Genomic DNA, 23,545 nt, shown 5'->3' with positions numbered 1-23,545 from the left:
GCCGTTGCCTTTTTCAGAATCTGACTGTGGTCTCAGTGGGTTCATTGCCTCTACAGAATTTTAAAAGGTGAATTCTCTTTTGTGTGACTTCTTTTTTCTTTGGGAGCTGGATGTCCCGTGAGGTTCACTGACCAGTGGCTCCACCTTGGGCCGTTGTGTTTGTGTGGTGTTATTTATTTATTTATTTTATTATTATTCTTGTTTGAGATGGAGTTTTGTACTTTCATCCAGGCTGGAGTGCAGTGCTGCGACCTCGGTTCACTGCAACCTTCGCTCCCACTCCCCGCCCTACGCCGGGTTCAAGCGATTCTCCTGCCTCTGCCTCCCGGGTAGCTGGGATTGTAAGCATCCACCACCACTCACAACTACGTTTTGTATTTTAAGTAGAGACGGGGTTTTTGCCATCTTGGCCAGGCTGGTCTCGAACTCCTGACCTCAGGTGGTCTGCCAGCCTCGGCCTCCCAAAGTGCTAGGATTACTGGTGTGAGCCATTGCGCCTGGCCTGTTTTTTTTTTTTTTTTTTTTTTTTTTTTGAGACAGGATTTCACTGTGTCATCCAGGCTGGGTGGAGTAGTGTGATCATAGCTCACCGCCACCTCAAATTCCCAGACTCAAAACAGATCCTCCCACCTCAGGCTCCTAAGTAGCTGGGACTAGAGGTGCACACCACCATGCCTGGATAATTTTTGAGTTTTTCATAGAGATGAGGGTCTTCGTCTTTCCTTGGCCTCCCGAAGTGCTGGGATTACAGGCAGGTGTGAGCCACCATTTCCAGCAGGCCATTGTGTTTCAAGCACACAGTTTGATGACTACCAGGACATACCTCCCTCCTGCATGGCAGGGGACATGCAGGCTAGCTACTTTTGGGCAGGGACGAATTCCTGAGAGTTTCAATTGCCCACCATGAATGAGGCTGTACTGGGGCAGGTGGATGTTGGGGACACGTGACCCAGCACAATGTCTTTAACATTCTTTTCTGGGATAAACAATTTATGCTTTATAATTAGCAAACACTGACTTCGTTACCTGTGAAGCTCCCAGAGAAGACCCTATTAGTAAAACATGGGGTGTCTGGCAGAATTTTTTTTTTTTTTTTTTTTTTTTTAAAGACACTGCTTCACTCTGTCGCCCAGGCTAGAATGCAGTGGTGTGATCTTGGCTCACTGCAGCTGCAACCTCCCAGGCTGAAGTGATCCTCTCACCTCAGCCTCCTGAGTAGCTGGGACTACAGGTGTGCCACCACACTCAGTTAATTTTTGTATTTTTTGTAGACATTGGGTTTCGTCATGTTGCTCAGGCTGGTCTCAAACTCCTGGGCTCGAGCAATGAGGCTGTCTCAGCCACCCAAAGTGCTAGGATTACAGGTGTGAGCCACCGCGCCTGCCCAATCTATCTTACAGGTGGTGGTTACATACGTTTTATAAAATGATGAGGGGGTAGAGTGGGAGTAAGGGGTGGAGGGAGTGGAAAATTTAAGAGAAAAACTCTAACTCATTTTCTGGGTCGGACTCTTAGTCCAGCATCCTCCAGCACCCACATGTCCATGTGTGCTACAGCTGACTCAATACCGGTATGCCCACTGTACACACAGGCACTGCACATTCGGAGGTGCTGGGGTACCAGTGTGTCAAGACGTGGGGGTTCCACATACATCAGAGTCCAGAGTTCACAGTTCTGGAAGTGAAGAAGGAGCAGGCCGCCAGGTGTGAGACACTGGGGTTCTGAGAAAGTGGGAAGCCCTGGGTTGGGGAGGGCAGATGGAGCTGCAGATTACTGACTGTCCACCCATCCTCGGGGCTCTTTCCTGGCTGATACATCTGACTGGGGGCACTATCTTTTAGGGGCCCTCTCCTGTGATAGTGCTTTAACAAACCAGACCTTCCCTGAGCATAGATTCCCCACCAGAATGTGATCTGGCACTTCCCTTATATCTAATTCAGGCAGAGAGCCTCCCGCGAGTCCGCAGGGTTCTCTCTATTCTCTATCTCTGGCATCCACAATGTCCTCACTCTTCAATACACAGAGTAACCTTTTACTTGTTTTGTGTCGGCTTCGTACAACCTGTAACTTTGCACTGGGAAGGTGGCAGGTGATATGACCATAAGAGGACTGAGCTGGTGCTTCTGTAAGAAAGGCTGGATGTGCTGCACAGGTCTTTTCTGCACACGCGATGTTCTAGCCTGCACCCTAGGACTTGGTCAATCTGGAAACGGTGATATTGGGAATAACACAAGAGAATTCCAAGCTCCATTTCTCTACAAAGAGTTTGGCTCCCAGTAGTTCAGAGAAATCACTAGAACCATGCTCTTACTTTCAGAGCAAGGGAGCGTTGTGACTGAACACGTCCATCATCTAGAGAATGCCACTGAGAAGGAAGGAGATGTGGCAGTCATGGGGACAGAGTCCTGGAATGAAATCCTTCAACATGGCTCTTGTCATTTGCTTTCCTTATCAGGAGATCCAAGTTGCCACTGTTTTATCTCCAACTGGGTTTCAGGGCAGGGTCAACTTGAGAAATTAGGTACCATCCCAGTTTTGAACACCCGGGAATATCATGAAGATCAAGCTACACACTTTAATTCACACCAAGTTACCAAGGTACAGCAGAAATCTGCAACCTTTGAAAAGATAGTCCTTTCTCTTTCACATCCCACTTAGGGCTGAGAGGGCTGCCAGTGAGGGTGAGCTGGGAGGTCTGCAAAGACAACTAACTAGCACCGAGGGAGAGCACATGCCAAGCCTCAGCTCTAATGCACTTGTCAGCAGTTTCCGGCTGACACAACCTGCCATTTCACAAGATCAACAGCTGTGTTTTCCACAACGTAGAGAACTCTTTAGGAGGCGCTCTACAGAGATTTTCTTTCTTCTCTGAAAAAGAACGTGAAAAGGAATTGCATGCAAAGATCTGGTCTACCAGTCTTGCTGCAGGGTACTGATGCTGTGTGGGACCTTTGAGGGTTATTATGGTTTTAATTCTCAAGGCTATAGTGTCTCTGGTAGTTCCTGTATGTTCAAGGTTTCCAAGCAGTCTCAGGCAACCCTCATAAGAACCCAACAGGGAAAGTATTATATCTTTGACAGAGGGAAAAACAGACTTGAGGCATCAACAACACTGCCCAACGCTGGGTGCAGTGGCTTATGCCTATAATCCCAGCACTTTGGGAGGCCATGGTGGGTGGATCATCTGAGGTCAGGAGTTTGAGACCAGCCTGACCAATATGGTGAAACCATGTCTCTACTAAAAATACAAACATTAGCCAGGTGTGGTGGCATGTGCCTGTAGTCCCAGCTACTCAGGTGGCTGAGACAGGAAAATTGCTTGAATTCGGGAGGTAGCAGTTGCAGTGAGCCAAGATCACAGCCACTGCACTCCAGCCTGGGTGAAAGAGCGAGACTACATCTCAAAAAAACAAAAACAAGAAAACAACAACAAAAAAAACACTGCCCAAGGTTAAGTCAAGTAAGCCATGTGAGTGGTAGACTTGGGTATTGGACTCATATCTGTTTTATTTCCGAGGCTGTGCTTTTAATCTGAGCCACAGTATCTCAGAGACAGAATGATCAGAGTCAAAGATTCTCATGCACCCTGAGGGCATTTTTCTCCAGACTTTGTAGCCCATGTTTTAAAAATCCCCAAATCTTACTTAGCTAATATCCAACAGCCTTCCCTATTCCTGTGCCGCTTATTAACTACCTTGCATTGAACAAAGTCCCTGGGAATCTAGGACGAACAAACTCAAGGATCTTACAGTCTAAAAACATGGGACACATGGGTTCACGCCCATGGCAGACATTGCTAGCGGATCACAATATCTTTACCAACAGAAATTGGATACGGCTTCACATTTCAGGCATTGCCAAATGAGTGGAAGTGGCTGGAGAAATGCAACCAAATGCCATTCCGGTTTTTATGCACTTCTCTATGACTGACTGTTGATATGGTCACTTGTGCAAAAATAAAATGATCAACTGCAGATTTTTTTTTTTTTTTTTTTTTTTAGTTTCATTCTTGTTACCCAGGCTGGAGTGTGTGCAATGGTGTGATCTTGGCTCACCTGAACCTCTGCCTCCCGGGTTCAAGTGATTCTCCTGCCTCAGCCTCCTGAGTAGCTGGGATTACAGGCATGTGTTACCATGCCGGCTAATTTTGTATTTTTAATAGAGACAGGCTTTCTCCATGTTAGTCAGGCTGGTCTCAAACTCTTGATCTCAGGTGATCCGCCCACCTCGGCCTCCCAAAGTGCCAGGATTACAGGTGTGAGCCACCACATCTGGCCCAGATTTGTTACTAAGATTCCTTAAATGCCAGCTATGGCTCCAGAGGCAGTGAGGCAGTCCGACTGAGGCTTTGGAAATCCTTGAGGGCACAAGGATGAAGCTGAGTTATGCCTCCCTGCCATGGCAATCAGGCATCCTGCTTTCAGCTGGTCACTCCAGCAGTGGTCTCAAAAAACAGGATCCACTGCTGCTGAGGAGAAACAGTGGAACTGTGATTTATGGTAGAGACCCACCACCCTGGATGGATAACAATAAATAGTTCCAACCAACCAGCCCCCATAGTTGGTGATCTGAGGGCATGGAGAAAGAAACATGCATATTTAACTCATTGTTACAGCCAAGCGGGTACAGGAACACCCAAACATGCCTCAGGGGCCATGATAAAGTTGTCAGAATCTCCACATGAAAATGTTTTCAAGCTTTAGGGTACATGCTGAAATTAGAGAGAGAAAACCCTACACTACTTCCCAAAAAGCCTTCCTAAGTCCCCTTTTCTGCACATCCACATGGATCGGATGTGGCTCTTGACACAGACAGAAGTCTACGTCAAGATGTTTCTTCTGGAACAACTGCTTCCTTCAACATACCACAGACGCCCTTAAAACAAGACTCTCGGATAACTTCATTTCATGAGCAGGCCCAAACCATAAAATGCCCGCACAGCCTTGCTGTCCACACACAACACTGGCTAGGGCCGGTGACCTGCACAAGGAAGGTCTCTCAGCAATTATACTCTGCCTTCCCTAGCAAGTCCTATTGGCCAAGTGTTACTCACATGTGAGCTCCACTGCTCGGCCTGCCCACTGAAAACCTTACAAGACTAGACCTCATGGTAGCTTAGCTGGTTTTCTTGATGATTGAAAAGTTTTTCTACAACTTTTATGGACTGTCACCCATTCCACTTCATGCAGACACTAAGGATAAATGCCTCTTAAGAGTTCGCTGTTGGCCAGGTGCAGTGGTACATGCCTGCAGTTCCAGCACTTTGGGAAGCTGAGGCGGGCGGATCACTTGAGGCCAGGAGTTAAAGACCAGCCTGGCCAACATGGTGGAACTCCGTCTCTACTAAAAATACAAAAATAGTGGGGTGTGGTGGTGCACACCTATAATCCCAGCTACTTGGGAGGCTGAGACATGAGAAATGCTTGAACCCAGGAGGCGGAGGTTGCAGTGAGCCGAGATTGCGCCATTGCACTCCGGTCTGGGCAACAGCAAGACTCCATCTCAAAAAACAAACAAACAAAAAAGTTCATTGTTAAAAGAGAAACATATATACATCACAACGAAAGACTGCTTTGTCCTGATAAGCTTCTATTTCCCACTCAGTAGAAGATACTGAAAATGATAGGACTCAATGTTTCTCTTCTAGGCATGGCTTCCAGAGGGCTGAGTTGGCATTCATTTGCAGTAACTATCTACAGTGGAGCTTTTCTGATACAAATATCTTCCTTCTTTACTTTTTGGCTATTATCCTTATACCTTTTATTAAAAAGTAGAGCAATTCTACTTTTCTTATGAGTTTGTGTTTTAACAATGATGAAATATGTTAATTTGTGCATGCATAATGAGATGAACTCTGGATTATTTCGCCTCTGCGATTACATGTGGAATAGAGTGATTAATCATAAAATGTCTTCCTCATGATTCCAAAACTAGGAAATTGAATAGAGCAACAGACTATATGTTTTCTAAACTGATATCTCTCCTTGTGATCTAAGGGGATTATTTTCAGTGTCCATATATATATAAACAGCCTGAGGGGGAGAAACCTCAAACAGTGACATCAGAACAAGCACCGCTGGTAACAAATGGACAACTGAAAATAACCATGCTTATCTTTTCAAAACGTTTAAAACTGTAGCTTCCTAGCCATTTTGTGAGTTTGCAAAAGTCATAAATTTACCAAATACAGTGCTTCTGACACCTCTTTTCCTTTCTCCATCCTTCTCATTTCCTTGTCATTTTAACATCTTCAGGAAAAGAAAAACACCCTAATTATATTCCTTCTATATTAGTTCCACCATGATCAAATATTTTATTTCTAAGAAAAATGTTTCATTAAATGCCAGCTTTGTGTAAGGAAGTATGTCATAAATAAGACACGAAGAGTCCCTGTCTTCATGGTGCTGACATTCCTGTAGAACATTATTCCCCATATGTCCTTCACTCCTTCCTTGTTCCAAATTGCAAAGTTGCACGTTGCATGCTATCAATTCCATATGCTCTAAGGGACACAATAATTCATGATGGCCAATATGTTCGATTACCTAACGTTAGAGAAATTCTGGAAGACAGAGTCTGCCGAATTTCAGGGGGTCTCTGTAACTATGGCATAAACGGAAGCTAGCTAGCATGTCTATACCAACCCGAGTTTCCATACTCACTTGTAGATTCCAGGCGCTTCACATCTCTTGACGTTTCCAAAAAATATCGCCGAAGAAAAATGAAAACGATTCCAAGGGGAACCAAGGGTATTGCGATCCAAGGAATCACAGCCACAGCCACAGAGACCACACCAACCACTTGTAGCAATGTCTGAAACAGAAGTAGATGCGGGTTTTCCTTATCATGTATTCTTTTCAAAAATGCTTTCGTGAGTTGTTGTTAGGATTACACTTCTTTCCTCAAAAGACTTACTGCAGTACCAGGGACTGCTTTTCCATCCAAAGGAATAACAACAGTATAGGTGGTCCTGATGACATCTATTACATGCCTGCCACGTGCCAAACACTATGATATGAACTTCTCCCTTAATTTTTTTTTTCTTTTTCTTTTTTTTGAGATGGAGTCTTGCTCTGTCACCCAGGCTGGAGTGCAGTGGTGCCATCTCCTCTCACTGCAGCCTCCCGCTCCCATGTTCAAGTGATTCTCCTGCCTCAGTTTCCTGAGTAGCAGGGACTACAGGTGCATGCCACCACGCCCGACTAATTTTTGTATTTTTAGTAGAGATGGGGGTTTCACCATATTGGCCAGGCTGGTCTCGAACTCCTGATCTCAAGTGATTTGCCCACCTCTACCTCCCAAAGTGCTGGGATTACAAGCGTGAGCCATCACACCAGGCCCCCATTAGTTCTTTTGATACACTCACCAGCCCCATGAGTCAGGCATTATGACTTTCCCTATTTAGCCGATGAGAAAACTGAGATTCAGAGTAGAATTTGAATCCCAAACTACCATGAGTCAGTTGATGTCATCAGGGCAACGAGCAAGCAGGCATCACAGACAAGAAACCCAGAAGCCTCAGCTATGCACGGGATAAGGAAGTGACTAATTGCAAATTCAGAGCTCAGAAAAAAAGGAAATAATTTAAATCTTCACCTTTGGAAGTGGGGAGTCATCTCTCTTGGTATCTATCCTTTGCTAATATTTACTGAATGCTGATTGTGTATCTGGCTGTATATTAAATACACATGTATCAACTTGCTTAAATCTACGCCGGGCGCGGTGGCTCAAGCCTGTAATCCCAGCACTTTGGGAGGCCAAGACGGGTGGATCACGAGGTCAGGAGATCGAGACCATCCTGGCTAACACAGTGAAACCCCGTCTCTACTAAAGAATACAAAAAACTAGCCGGGCGAGGTGGCGGGCGCCTGTAGTCCCAGCTACTCGGGAGGCTGAGGCAGGAGAATGGTGGGAACCCAGGAGGTGGAGCTTGCAGTGAGCTGAGATCCAGCCACTGCACTCCACCCCGGGTGACAGAGCGAGACTCCGTCTCAGAAAAAAAAAAAAAAAGAAAAAAAAAATCTCACAATATCCCTATGAAGTAGTATTACTACACCATTTTACAGATGGAGACACTGAGGCACAGGGAGAAAAAAGTAACTTGATCAAGAACACACAGCAGCAGTCACAGCGCCAGGGAGCATGCATCGTCAGCCACTACATTTTAGCTTGTCCCAGCATATGGCTAGCTTTTTATTGATCAAGATACAATCCTTGAATTTGTCTTTAATTTTTCCTCCAAACACACTTACATAAGAAATTAGAGTTCATTAACATGCCCAATAAAGAATAGATAAGAGAAATGTAATAAAATTTTTACATGTTTTAAAAGATCTGAGACTTTTAAAATTACAATATATTGAAATTTGTATTGTCAGAAATTTTTGCCTTCTATTTATCTTATGTTTAGTAGCATTGAGGAAGAGGTTTGATAACAATAAAACAACTTAAAATGTCTAACAGCGTTTTTTTTTAGCTTTAACGCTTAGATATGCATTAAATTTTCCGCCATTAGGAGAGTATTTCAAATGTCTATTTCAGAGGCACGTGATGATAACAATAGCAAATGAAATTTATGAGTTGTTTCTGGATGGAAGGCACTGTGTTAACGGGCCTGTAAAAGTTCATTTACCCATCACCTCACCCAGCAAGGTGACGTTATCTTTGGAAATTACCTTGGTCTAAAAGGTAATACAAAAACATAAAAACCCAAGACACTGGATGATGCTCATTTCAGTATTCATCTTTACTAGGAAACATGATATATCATGGCTTCGGGAAATATGAGTGCAACTCAAGTTAGTCCCTACCTACTCTGAAACTGCAACGCTTGCTTCTTTTTTTTTTTTTTTTTTTTTGAGACAGAGTCTTGCTCTGCCGCCCAGGCTGGAATGCAATGGCCGGATCTCAGCTCACTGCAAGCCCCGCCTCCTGGGTTTACAGCTGGGACTACAGGCGCCCGCCACGTCGCCCTGCTAGGTTTTTGTATTTTTTCTCAGTAGAGACGGGGTTTCACCGTGTTAGCCAGGATGGTCTTGATCTCCTGACCTCGTGATCCGCCCGTCTGGGCCTCCCAAAGTGCTGGGATTACAGGCTTGAGCCACCGCGCCCGGCCAACACTTGCTTCTTGAGAAGGACTGAACAGTGAGGGGCATGCAGATTCACATTACACATGCTCTGAGGCCTCCAAAGTTCACTGTCTTACATAAAAGTACATGACTTCAGCAGAAAGTACAGAATGCTACAGAAATATAAGGAGAGGCCAGGTTTGGTGGCTCACGCCTGTAATCCCAGCACTTTGGGAGGCCAAGCGGGTGGATCACCTGAGGTCAGGAGTTTGAGACTAGCCTGGTCTCAAAAAAATCAGCCAGGTGTGGTGCTGCACATTCGAGAGGCTGAGGGAGAAGAACCACCTGAACCTGGGAGCCGGAGGTTGCAGTGAGCCGAGATGGCGCCACCGTACTCCAGACCAGATGAGAAAGAGAGACTATGTCTCAAAAAACAAAACAAACAAAACCAAAGAAATATAAGGAGCAATACATGTACATTTTGTAGAGGTTTCTAAGGAAGACTTACAATTGATTTTCCCAGGTGGGTTTAACAGACAACCAGAAAGTACAGCATGAATAGTCACTTGTGGGTCACAATCACAGTTTGCTTGCTGTGGGAACACAGGCAATTCTGGGTGTGTCTTCTCAGCACCACCACCTGCATCTCGACCCACTAGCCCAGCATCTGGCCCACTAGGCCACCCACAATTTTCTGTACCTAGCTGACAGCCAAAGAAAGGTACAATTGCCTTACCCTCCCCAAAACCAAGAAGAGGCAACATGTCATAAGGCTTGCTTATATCCAAATCGTAGTACATATGTATTTCACATCCATTATCTAACTTCACTCTCATATCAAATCTATATAGGAGGGATTATCATCTCCATTTACACAGGAGGAAACTGAGTCTCAGAGAGATTCAGTAACTTCCTCAAAGACAGAAAATTCAGTCATACTGACCTTACGCCTGTTCTCCTAAGATACTATATCCTACATACATGATTCATATTCTTAAAAAATTTAATACCTAAATATACCTGCATTTTTATATTTTTTATATTTTTAAATTTTATATTTTTGTTTTCTGTATCTTCTAGTTTTTTAGGTTATTTTGTGTGGTGTGGGTGTGTGTGTGTGGTGTGTGTGTGGGGGTGTGTGTGTGGTGTGTGGGGTGTGTGTGGTGTGTGTGTTGGTGTGTGGTGTGTGTGTGTGTGGTGTGTGTGTGTTGGGGTGTGTGTGGTGTTTGTGTGTGGTGGGGGGTGTGTGTGTGTAGTTATATCTGGTCTCTCAATGAGGTGACCACTCCCAGGCTCCCAGCTAATTAGGATATAACAGACTTCTCAGCTCAAAAGAAGAGCTGATCTTTAAAAAGTCTTAAAATATTTGCTAACAGAACATGGCAACACGTACTGATTTAAGAATTACTGTTTACATTTAAAAGTCATAAAAAGATGAGTTCTAGACCCAGAAAACAAAATGACTTAAGAAAAAAAGAACCACATTTTAATAAATATATAAAACCTCAGGATGCAAAATGAAGGCTGAATACATTTCATATTCAATATCTATATTTGAATGGCAGTGAAAAATGTAACATTTCCCCAGGCAGACTCTTCTAGAATTAATTTTGTATCCGAACATTACAGAATGGAACATATTCTTTTAACAAGCATAATTTTAACTACAATGCCTGTTTGGCATTTAACCACCAAACTGCTTTGAGTCCTGGAGAAATTTTTAGGTATCTATCCACTATTTACTTTAAACTTCATTCTGTGGGATTCTGTTCCAGCTAGTCTTTGTGAAGCCTGAGCCAGTGAACATGTTTTCTATAAACAGCAGTAAAAATGTATTCCTATTTTCTGCAAATAAATATGCCATCCATCCTTCTGGCTCATTCTATTCCTTATTTGAACTCTCCCTCTCTCTGTCATCCTTCTATTAGGTACAAGATGAAATATGTATTTAATCATGAGGCCACTTAATCAGTAGATGGTAGTTTCATGATTTGTTTATGGTATTAAAACATAAAATAATGATCATTAAGATTGCTAACACCTCATAGGAAATGGAAAGCTTTTAATTCTGCTGTCAACCACTTAAGAATTGTGTTCTAAGTTGTGATGAGTACAAATTGTCCAGATTGCTTTAAACGATTACTGACTTTGCAGAAGACAAAACTTAGGTGCAATAAACAAAGCAGGGTTCACTTCTTGGTGAGAAATATGGCAAGATTTTCTTCTGATTTACAGAGAAAAAAATTGCCAGCTAATTTTTGATCAGTAAGGTGTTTACTGATATGGTGGCAGGAGAAATTCTTCTGCTTATTTATTTTGGGAACACATGAGACTAAAACCAAAAACAAATAAACAAACAAAAAACTGGCTGGGTGTGGTGGCTCACACCTGTAATCCTAACACTCCGGGAGGCCAAGGCAAGCAGATTGCCTGAGCTCGACACCAGCCTGGGCAACATGGCAAGACCCCATCTCTACTAAAAACACAAAACATTAGCTGGGTGTGGTGGTGCATTCCTGCAATCCCAGCTACTTGCGAGGCTGAGGCAGGAGAAACACTTGAACCCAGGAGGCGGAGGTTGCAGTGAGCCGAGATCGTGCCACTGCCCTCCAGCCTGGGTGACAGAGCAAGACTCTGCCTCAAAAAAAAAAAAAAACCACTTCTCAATGAAATGACTAACATAACAGGTTGTGCTCCTGGCTAATACAGGATTTCTTCTGGAGCTACTAAAATTATGAACAGGGTATACAAACCTATAAGAATATTAAGAAATAAAAATGTAATTCTGTCAAGTCATTATCATTACCTTCAATTACAGGATGAATAGAAGCAAAAGGGACAATATGGAAGACACTTAAATGTAAGCTCCTAAGCCCAAATACTGACAGCATCCGCACTAAGTCAGCAGATGTAAATTATGTGCTACTGCAGCACCTCACCTGCCTCAGGGAGTTCAGAGGTCAACTCCGGTTCCCAGGTCCCACCTGGGGAGATCTCTACTTTATTACCTGTTTTTTTGTTTGTTTGTTTGTTTGACCTCATCCAACCCAGTGAATGCCTTTAAATCAGAACTTTATGGAGTGTTGGTATGTCTTCTGTGTATGACAAGATCTAAACAAACATTCTCTAAGCTTTTCTAAACTTGTACTTTCCCTTGGGATACATTAATCACTCCTTTCATCGCTAATATGCTGATCTGATCTTTTCACATCCAGCGCTGGTACCTGTGTTGGACTTCAGTTAGCGCTTAATCCTGAGTCCCAGCTAATTCCCATGAAAAGTGAATGGTGTGAGGCATTAGAGCAACGTGGTGCACCTCCTCCTTCCTTGGTGGTCAGTATATGCCACTGATAGATGGTTTCCTTTGTACATTTTTTCCATGTTAATGTTTATTATGAAATTCAAGGCTGAAGTCCATCTATATGCTACCTTAAAAATAAACACCTTAAAAAAAGGCATATAACAGTAGAAATAAAAATAAGTTTTAACCCACTTATCTTAATAACTGATATAACAAGCACATAAAAATCAATAGAGAAAATTTGAAAACATGGTTAATAAACTTGACCTAATGATGACCTAAAGGCTACAACACCATAGCCAATAACTGCATAATACACACTTTTCAAGTGCATCTTTATTATGCCATAAAGCAAGTATCAGCAAACTTCAAGAGACGAAAATTATACAGACTATATTCTGACATAAGTGGGTTTAACAAGAAATCAATGTAATTAGAAATGTAACTAGAAATGTTAGGAATTCAGCAATATACTTCTATATAACACCTGTTTCAAAGAAATAACAACAAAATTAGAAACTTTCCAAATAAAAGAAAATGAAAACCTAATAATATTAAAATTTCAGGACTGCAACTAATGCTGTTTACAAGTAAAATTATTCCTTCAAACTTTTTTTTTTTTTAAAGACAGGCTAAAAGTAAAGGATCTAAAAATAAACCTTACAAAGACAGAAAAATAGTAGCATAATAAATTAAAATCTGAGAAAAATGGAAATTAGAAAGAAGGAGAAAATGATTAAATAGAAAATTAATTTGAAGGAGAAAAATCAACAAACCCAAAGCCTCATTATATAAAAAAACTGATGAAATCAATAAACTTCGAAAAGACTAAGATAAAAAGAGAGGAAAATCATCATTATCATGAATTAACAGGGAACAACAGAAGAGGTACTATAGGCATTAAAAAGAATATATAATAAACACTGTTCCAATAAATAAAATAAACATTTTGATGTAAAAGGCATATTTCTGGAAAAACGATAGGCAAAGACTGACATAATAAAAAACCTAAATCTGAATAATTCTATTATTGAATTTAAGAATATGAATTCACAACACAAAAATTTCCCACAGAAAAAACCAAGATGGGTCACAGATGATTTTGCATGAGTTTTATCAAATTCTTCCAGAGAAATGAAATCCAGCGTTATCCTGATATAAAAACCAAAGAAAGGAAAATTATAAACAAAACTGTTTTAAGAACACTAAGGCCGGGCACAGTGGCTCACACCTGTAATCCCAGCGCTTTGGGGGGCCGAGGAGGGCAGATCAAAAGGTCAGGAGTTTGAGACCAGCCTGGCCAACATGGCGAAACCCTGTCTCTACTAAAAGTACAAAAATTAGCCAGGCGTGGTGGCAGGCACCTGTAATCCCAGCTACCTGGGAGGCTGAAGCAGGAGAATCACTTGAAACCAGAAGCCTAGATCACGCCACTGCACTCCAGCTTGGGTGAAAAAGAAAAAAAGAAAAAAAAAACCAAAACACTAAATAACATACTAAATACACTGAATGTAAGAACATAAAAAAAAATTATACTTTATAAACTGTGTTTATACCAGTAATGCAAGCCTGATTTAAGATCTGACAATTAATCAATGAATGCTATTTATCAGGTTAATGAAACAGGAAGAATCACATGATTATATAAATAGTGGCAAGAAGATACCGGGGCTGGAACCTAAGAGAGGAAGGCTGCAGTGAGCTGAGGTCATGCCACTGCACTCCAGCCTGGCTGACAGTGAGACTCTGTCTCAAAAAAAAAAAAAAAAGAAAAGGAAAGAAAAAAAAAGCCAGTCCCAAAAGGTGGGATCATGGCAGACGAGAGGCAGGACTAGACTGCAGCTCTGACTCGGACTGACGGAGCAGTGTGCGGAGGCTTGCATTGTGAACTTTAGCTCCAGATTGACTGCAAGAACAAACCAGCAATCCCAAGAGGAGCCACAGACTGTTTGAAGGAAGTGGACTGCTACTGCAGGACCTGGGAGACACCCCAAATACTCTGCAGCAAGTCCCACCCAAGAAGAGCCTGAGCTCAGACATGCCTAGTCCTGCCCCACACCTGATGGTCCTTCCCTACGCACCCTGGTAGTGGAAGACAAAGGGCATATAATCCTGGGAGTCCTAGGGTCCTGCGCACTGCTGGTTCCTTGTCATACTACCACAGCTGATGCTCTCTGGAAAGTGCCACCTTCTGACAGGAGGCCAACCAGTACAAAAATAGAGCATTAAACCAAAGCTAAGAACCGTCATGGAGTCCATTGCATCCCCCTACCACCTCCAACGGAACAGGTGCTGGTATCCATGGCTGAGAGACCCACAGAGGTCTCTGTGAGGTTCGCATCACAGGACTCTGTGCAGACAATAAAAGAATTCAGCAAAGTTTCCAGATACAAGATTAATGTACACAAATCAGTAGCTCTTCTATACACCAACAGGAACCAAGTAGATAATCAAATCAAGAACTAAACCACTTTTACAATAGCTGCAAAAAATAAAATAAAATAAAATACTTAGGAATATACCTAACCAAGGAATCAAAAGACCTCTACAAGGAAAACTATAAAACACTGCTGGAAGAAATAGACATAGACAACGCAAATAGATGGAAATACATCTCATGCTCATGGATGGATAGAATTAATATTGTGAAAATGATCATACTGCCAAAAGCAATCTGCATATTCAATGCAATCCCCATCAAAATACCACCATCATTCTGCAGAGAATTAAAAAAAAAAATTCTAAAATTCATATGGAACCAAAAAAGACGCCGCATAGCCAAAGCAAGTCTAAGCAAACATAACAAATCTGGAAGCATCACACTACCTGCTTTCAAACTGTACTATAAGGCCATGGTCACCAAACAGCATGGTTCTGGTATAAAAACTAGGCACATAGACCAATGGAACACAATAGAGAACCCAAATACTTCCAACCAACTGATCTTTGACAAGGCAAACAAAATCATAAAGTGGGGAAAGGACACCCTTTTCAACAAATGGTGCTGGGATAACTGGCTAGCCACATGTAGGAGAATGAAACTGGATCCTTATCTCTCACCTTATACAGAAATCAACTCAAGATGGATTAGAGACTTAAATCTAAGACCTGGAAACTATAAAAATTCTAGAAGATAACATTGGAAAAACCTTTCCAGACATTAGTTTAGGCAAGGATTTCATGACTAAGAACCCAAAAGCAAATGCAATAAAAACAAAGATAAACAGTTGGGACTTAATTGAACTACAGAGCTTTTGCACCACAAAAGGCATATTCAGCAGAGGAAAGAGACAACACACAGAATGGGAGAAAATCTTCATAATCGATATACAGCTGACAAAGGAGTAATATCCAGAGTCTACAATGAATTTGAACAAATCAGTAAGAAACAAACAAACAATTCCATCAGCAAGTGGACTACAGACATGAATAGAAAATTCTCAAAAGAAGATATACAAATGGCCAACAAACATATTAAAAAATGCTCACTATCACTAATGATTAGGGAAATGAGAATCAAAACCACAATGTGATACCACCTCACTTCTGCAAGAATGGCCATAATCCAAAAACAGTAGATGCTGCAGTAGATGCTGGCGCAGATGCAGTGATCAGGGGACACTTCTACACTGCTGGTGGGAATGTAAACTAGTACAGCCGCTCAGGAAACAGTGTGGAGATTCCGCAAAGAGCTAAAAGTAGGCCGGGCGCGGTGGCTCACGCCTGTAATCCCAGCACTTTGGGAGGCCGAGGTGGGCGGATCACGAGGTCAGGAGATCGAGACCATCGTGGCTAACACGGTGAAACCCCATCTCTACTAAAAATACAAAAAATGAGCCGGGCCTGGTGGCAGGCGCCTGTAGTCCCAGCTACTCGGAAGGCTGGGGCAGGAGAATGACGTGAACCTGGGAGGCGGAGCTTGCAGTGAGCCAAGATTGCGCCACTGCACTCTAGCCTGGGTGACAAAGCGAGACACCGTATCAAAAAAAAAAAAAAAGAAAAGAAAAGAACTAAAAGTAGAACTACCATTTGATCCAGCAATCCCACTACTGGGTATCTACCTAGAGGAAAAGAAGTCATTATTTGAAAAAGATACCTACACATGCATGTTTATAGCAGCACAATTCACAATCGCAAAATCGTGGAACCAACCCAAATGCCGATCAATCAAGGAGTGGATAAAGAAACTGTGAGATATAGATAGATAGATAGATATGTATATATATGGGTGTGTGTGTGTATGTGTATATATATATGTATGTGTATACATATATGATGGAATACTTCTCAACCATAAAAAGGAATGAATTGACAGCATTGGCAGTGACCTGGATGAGACTGGAGACTATAATTCTAGGTGAAGTAACTCAGGAATGGAAAACCAAACACTGTATGTTCTCATTGCTATGTGGCAGCTAAGCTATGAGGTTGCAAAGGCATAAGAATGATACAATAGACTTTGGGGGTTTAGGGGGGAGAGTGGGAGGAGGGCGAGGGATAAAAGACTACAAATATGGTGCAGTGTATATTGCTCGGGTGATGGGTGCATCAAAATCTCACAAATCACCATTAAAGAGTTTAGTCATGTAACCAAATACCACCTGTACCTCAGTAACTTATGGAAAACTAATAGATAAATGAAGAAATAAGACACTGAAATAGATACAGATTTTTTTCAACAGAACACAAAAATCAATAACCATAAAGGAAAAGATTGATAAGTATGTTTATGAAAACACATATTACAGGACTGAAAAGATAAACACTAGTACAGAAGAAGGTATCTGCAATTCAGAGTATATAAACAATTCTACAAACAAGAAAAAACAAAAACCCAGAGTACTCAATAGAAAAATTGTTAAGACACTTAAATAGGTGCTTATCCAAATGATATTCAATTGGTCAACAAACATAAAAAAGATGAAAACTATAAGAGCAAACCAAATGAAAATTCTATAAACAAAAAATTGAATATCAAAAAAACCACATTTGGCCAGGTACAGTGGCTCATGCCTATAATCCCAGCACTGAGGTTTGCTTGAGGAGGGAAGAGGATTGCTTGAGGAGTTTGAGACCAGCTGGGACAACATAGTGAGATCCCATCTCTATGAAAGAAAAAAAAAACACACACACACACACATTCAATGGGCTGGCAGCAGACTGGGATAAGAGAAAGAATCAATGATCCTAACGACAGAGCAATACAAATTATTCAAATGAACGACAAAAATAAAAAAGACTAAAAGACCAGAATGCAACACCCCAGATCTTGGAGCTACACCAAACAGTCTAACATACTATCATTTTCAGTCCCAGAAGTTAAGGAGTTAAAAGAGAAAGAAAAGAGAAGTGTATCAAAACATAAAGACTCCTAATTTTCCAAAATTAAATAAAAATACCAACCCATCTATTGAAGAAGCTCATTAACCCCAAGAAGGATACTAAACACATCTAGTCAAACAGCAAAAACTCAAAGACAAAGAGGAAATTGTTTTAAAAAGTAGCCACGAAAAGAGACATAGTGTATAGTGCAATAAGCTTATATAATAATGATGGTTGCTCATCAGAAACAACGAAGGAAGAAGACAATGATGTGATATATGTACAATACCAAGAAAAGGCAAAAAAAAAAAAAAAACTGTCAATCTAGAATCTTCCATCTGTTGAAAAGATCATTAAAAATGAAGGTGAAATAAACACATGCTCAGATGGGCAAAAGCTAGGAGAAGGTTTCCAGCAGATCATCCTGAAAAGAAGTTCTTCAGGCCTAAGGAAAGTGATACCAGATGGAAGCCCAGACTTCAGAAAGAAAGAAAGAGCACTGGAAAGGACAAATATGTGAATAAATATAAAACACAGTTTTCTATAATATGTATGTACATACATGCATACATATGTATAAATTTCTTTAAAAGACTATTGGTTATTTAAAGCAAAATGGACACAATATATCATGAAGTTTATAGCATATGCAGAAGTAAACAATATGACAACATAAGCCCAAAGAATAGGAGAAATAAATTATGTAATAGTAAGATTACTCTATTGTTTGCAAATTTGGTAGGAAATTATTTGAAAATAGATTGCAATAAACTTTAATGCATATGTAAACTCTAGAGCAACCACTAAAAACAATAACATAAAGAGGTAGAGCTAAAAATGTGATAGAAAAGATAAAATGAGATAAGAATATATTCTGTTCACTCAAAAGAAGGAAAAGAACATATGAAACTAATAGAAGACAAATATCAAGATGGTAGACTTAAAACCAACCATATCTATAATTACATTAAATGTACACGGATAAAATTCTACATAAAATGACAGAGAATGTCAGCTGAGCATTTAAAAAGCCAGACCCAATTAGATGCTGCTTACAACAAAGACTGTAAATACACAGAGAGAGAGAGAGAGAGACCATGCAAAAACACCCTCCTCTTAGTAAATGATAGAACAGCGGACAAAAATCCAGTAAAGATACTGAAGATTCAGATATTATAAGCCAATGTGACCTGTCATTTTTAGAACTCTATACTCCACAGCTACAGAATATACATTCTTTTTTTTTTTTTTTCAAGTGCACAGGGGACCTTTACCAAAGTAAAGTAAATGCTGGGCCATTAAAGAAGTCTCAATACATTTCAAAGGTTAGAAATATTACAGAATATGTTATTGAATTATAACCAAGTTAATTAGAAATCAGTAACAGTAAGGTTTTTTTTTTTATCCCTAAATCTTTAGAAATGAAGTTATATACTCCATAATAACTCATTAGTAAAATATTACATCAGAAAGTCAACTCATGGGCTGGGTACAATGGCTTGCGTCTGTAATCCCAGCACTTTTAGAGGCTGAGGTGGGAGGCTCACTTGAGGCCAGGAGTTCAAGACCAACCTGGGCAAAATGGTAAAACCCCATCTCTACTAAATACAAAAACTAGTTGGGCGTGGTGACATGCGCCTGTAATTCCAGCTACTCGGGAGGCTGAGGCACGAGAATCGCTTGAACCCGGGAGGTGGAGGTGGCAGTGAGCCGAGATCACACCACTGCACTCCAGCCCGAGCGACAAAGTGAGATACTGTCCCCCCTCAAAAAAAAAAGGAGCCAACTCATAAATACTCTGAAGTGAAGATAATGAAAATACAACATATCAAAATCAAGAGAAAGTAAAATTTTAAATGCATATATTATGAAACAAATGAAAACCAACAGATTAATGTTAAATCTTAAAAAGCTAGAGAAAAAGATACATTAGTGTAACTTAAAAAAATACAAGAAATTAATGAAATAGAAAATCTACCAACTACAGAGAAAACTACAAAATCAAACATGAATTCACTGAAAAAAAATGAAAATTGATAAACTCCAAGCTAAAATTATTGACAGAAACAAATTATCAATGTTAGGAATAAAAGAAGAAATTTCACTATAGATTATAAAGACATTAAATGGACAAATGTGAGATTATGAACAGTTTCATGCAAAAAGTTCTCCAGTGAAGACAAAATAAGCAAATGTATTAAAAACCACACTTTGCAAAACAGGAAATATTCACAAATGCCTAGTATTAAACATATATAAATACACTTATGCATATTAAAAACTCCTAAAAAAATCAACAAGATTTTTAAAAATACATTTTAAAAAGTTGGCAGGAGATCTGAACCAGTATTTCACAAAATAAGACACATGAATGGCCAATTAGCCTGTATGAAAAAAGCTCAATATTAATCATCAAGGCAATGCAAATGGTTCATCTATACCCTACTAAAAAGAATAAAAACAAAAAGACTGATCATACTAAATGTTGGCAAGGACGTGGAGCAACTAGAATGCTCACATATTGCTGCTGCATGTGTAAAACAGTAGAACCATTACAAAAATCCTTGTCATCGTTTAATTTTTGGTTTTTCAAGTGAACTTTATAAACCCAGCAATTCCACTCCTATGAATTTTATCCAAGATGAATGAAAACATATATAGTGTACCCATAAACACTTCTATAAGAACATTCATTGCTAAAAACTGGCAACAACTCAAATATCCATTAATCAAATAGTAGATAAATAAATGTTGATGTCATCATACAATGAAATATCACTCAGAAAAAGAAGAAAAGAAAGAAATGAATCACTGAAACATACATAGAACTCAAAACCATGGTGAACAAAAGAATCCAGTCACAGAAAAATTATTGGTTCCATTTATACGTAGTTCAAGAACAGGAAAACGAATTGATGTTGACAGAAATCTGGAAGAGGTGTAGGGGTGTGAAAATTGACTACAGAGGGGCAAAGGAGACTTCCTGAGGAGATGGAAATGCTCTACAGCTTATTTTAGAGGATGGATACCAGAATGTACACCATTAGTAAAATTCAACCTAAAAAAAGCTTTATTTTATTGTATATAAACTATATCTCAATAAAAATATTGACAGGGTAAAAAACAATATGACAGTAGAATTCCATTCCCATCCTTTTGGCCATGTTCAGGCAGAGGTTGGGCAGTGTATCAATACACAACCATAACGCTAAGAGATGATCTCCTCAGGTGCATTGAGGGTGGGGAAGAGGGCAAATGTGAGAACTCATGGTAACTAGTCTGTGTGCCCTGGAACAAAAATAGCTCCTGATCCATGTTTGACACACATCCCATAGTGGGCTGGCCCTTTGCTGAGATGCTCAAGCGGCACTATCGGCTTCGTGACTCAAAGCAAATGACAGAGAACACGAACTCAATGAACCCAGGGAAAGGGCTGAAAGAAAACAAGTGAGTCATGAAACTCACAAGTAGAAGAGATTACACTTACCTATGCCCCACATCAGATGGAAGTGACAGATCCATACATAAAACAGTGACTGCAAGATTTTAATAAAACTGAGGCAAGTTCTCCAGTCCAAACCTTTTTTTGTTCCTCTTATCAAGAAAACTCAGTAGGCATACAGACAAAAATGAATGTAATCAATCAAGAATAGCATAGAGAGAATTTAAAGGTCCTCAATTAAGTAAACATTTAGCCATTTTCCTCTCCCGGGTAATAAGTGTCCATTTTATCATTACTAAGGAGGCGAGATGACAAGAAGAGAAAGCACCATGAATGGCCACTACTGTTTTGCAATGGATAGCATCCAATATGCCAGAATGGAAAGTTCTACGCTCTGCTGAATACCACCAGACTTGATAAAACTGAGATTCTTAATTTTTTTCTTTAGGTCTTAATTAGCTTCTTGTTAACTACAAACACATTATCATTGGAGCACACATGCTAGGAAAAACTGGAACACTGGTTGCCAGCTTGAAAGCCTGGGAGGGTCCCCAGTGATTAACTGTCAGCACACTAATGGTGACAGTTCTGCTTTCTACATGTGCTATCACACTGGAAAAAACCCAACCATTGCATCTTTCATTAAAAAATAAAAGGTAAAGGAATTGTTAGAGTGGGCTTGTGTGGATCCTATCATCCTGATCTCCGAAATCCAGGGGTCAAGGGTTGGCAAATATTTCCAGTAACTCATGTCATCAACTGCCCTGTCTATTAACAAGGAAATCCACTTTAATGTGGCAGTTGGCATGAATCATTATCTCTAGGGCTGGCACTTTCAGACTAGTCCATCCTTATAAATGCACTGACTAAAACTCTTTTGTTGACTCTGAAAGCATGAAAACACTGTGATTCAGTTAAAATGGATGAGTTTACTTTTAAAAGAGTCAGTAAAACAGAGATCTTTCAAATGAGGGCAAGCCGACCTAACTAACGATCTCTTTTGTCCAATGGGGATTTGAGGGTAGGAGTTGGGGGAAGGGGTGAACAAACCTCAGAAATCTCAAAATGACAAAGTCATTGTTCAGTGTGCTTTCTACACACTTTCCCTGACATCTCTACACAATGAAATGCAAGGGTCAGTGGCACTGAGACAAGTCAAGGCAGTTCCACTCTTTTGCTTCTATAAAAGCGAGTGACCCAACCTATTATACTCAAGTCTTAGGATGGCTTTGTTCTTCACATCCAGATGCAGCAGCTTTTTCTCCCTCCCCTCATCCTGCCCTCCTACCCCCCGAGGGAAGAAATGACTGAGGACACCTCCTTCACATTTTCTTTTTCTTGGGCATTTCACTCCATAAAGCTGCAGTCAACGTGTTTTGTTTGTGGGAGGAGGGACTGGCACATTCAGTGGTGGTCTCCACTGCTGCCTGCATTGGTGGCTCAAGTAGCCCCAGGATTAGTCCTTTGTGTTGCATGAAAGGATATGAAAAGTCAGTTATTTAAGCTCAGTCAAGCTGCTGATTTTTTTTTTTTTTAGATGAGGGGTGCGTAGGGAAGAAAGGTTTTGCAATTCAGTGTACCTCAATAAATTACAGTAGTTTGCTGAGGGCAGCTGTGTGCAAGTTAGCATACTCAGAGCACTCCCAAATTTAAACAGAAAAAAATTAAAATGCCTGAATCCAACCTCTGCATCCTACCTTCATTTTTCATTTGTTTTTTCTAGTAGGAAGACTTCTTTGAGGCAAAGATTTTAGCTAGCAGAAGTCTAGATAACTCAAGACTCCATACTCAACGTTATCAAGGGCCAAGGAAGTTGCAGGAATATTATGAAAACTACATTATTATGAGAGATTTAGTGCTCACTGGTTTATTCTGAAAACAACTATTTTGATACTGTGATTCCAAAAGAGAAAACAGCCATTAAAGCCTTCAGGGATAATAAACCTAATATCTGGAATACAAACTCATGTCCTGATATTGATGGATCTGGTAACTGTCTGACAATTACCTTAATGCAGCATAATGTCACTGTCAGGCTATTTCTGCTACTTAAAAATATACGTGGTATTTAAAAAATAACTACCTTTTATTTCGAGAGCTTAGATGTTATGCTAAGAATGTTATTGAAATGACTTCATTTTACCCTCACAATAACCCTCATGGAATAGGTAGAATTTTCTCCATTTTACAGAGATGTAGCATGTGGCTTTGTGAGGAAAGAGAAAGTAAGTGGTGGAGCTGGGAGTCAAACTTAAGAAGGATGATTCCAAGGCTCTTCCATTCCATCCTACACTACACTTGAAAATTTTTATTACTATTTTTTCATTCTTTTGAGTCTGGGTGTGGCTCTGTTCTCAGGCTGGAGTGCAGTGGCACAATTGTGGCTCACTGCAACCTCAAACTTCTGGGCTC

General features: G+C 40.5%; 1 protein-coding gene across 1 annotated transcript in view; it reads right to left on the bottom strand.

Moving 5' to 3' along the window:
- Window positions 1-23,545, bottom strand: part of LOC113219596 (multidrug resistance-associated protein 4-like) — a 287,215-nt gene that overhangs the window by 57,832 nt on the left and 205,838 nt on the right. The window contains exon 21 of the mRNA XM_026446541.2: window positions 6,663-6,813. Within this exon, the coding sequence (XP_026302326.1) occupies window positions 6,663-6,813 (151 nt within the window). The remainder of the gene's footprint in view (window positions 1-6,662; window positions 6,814-23,545) is intronic.

The sequence above is a fragment of the Piliocolobus tephrosceles genome, chromosome X (assembly GCF_002776525.5).
Source record: "Piliocolobus tephrosceles isolate RC106 chromosome X, ASM277652v3, whole genome shotgun sequence".
Lineage (NCBI taxonomy): Eukaryota > Metazoa > Chordata > Mammalia > Primates > Cercopithecidae > Piliocolobus > Piliocolobus tephrosceles.
This window is presented reverse-complemented; position numbering and strand designations above follow the sequence as displayed.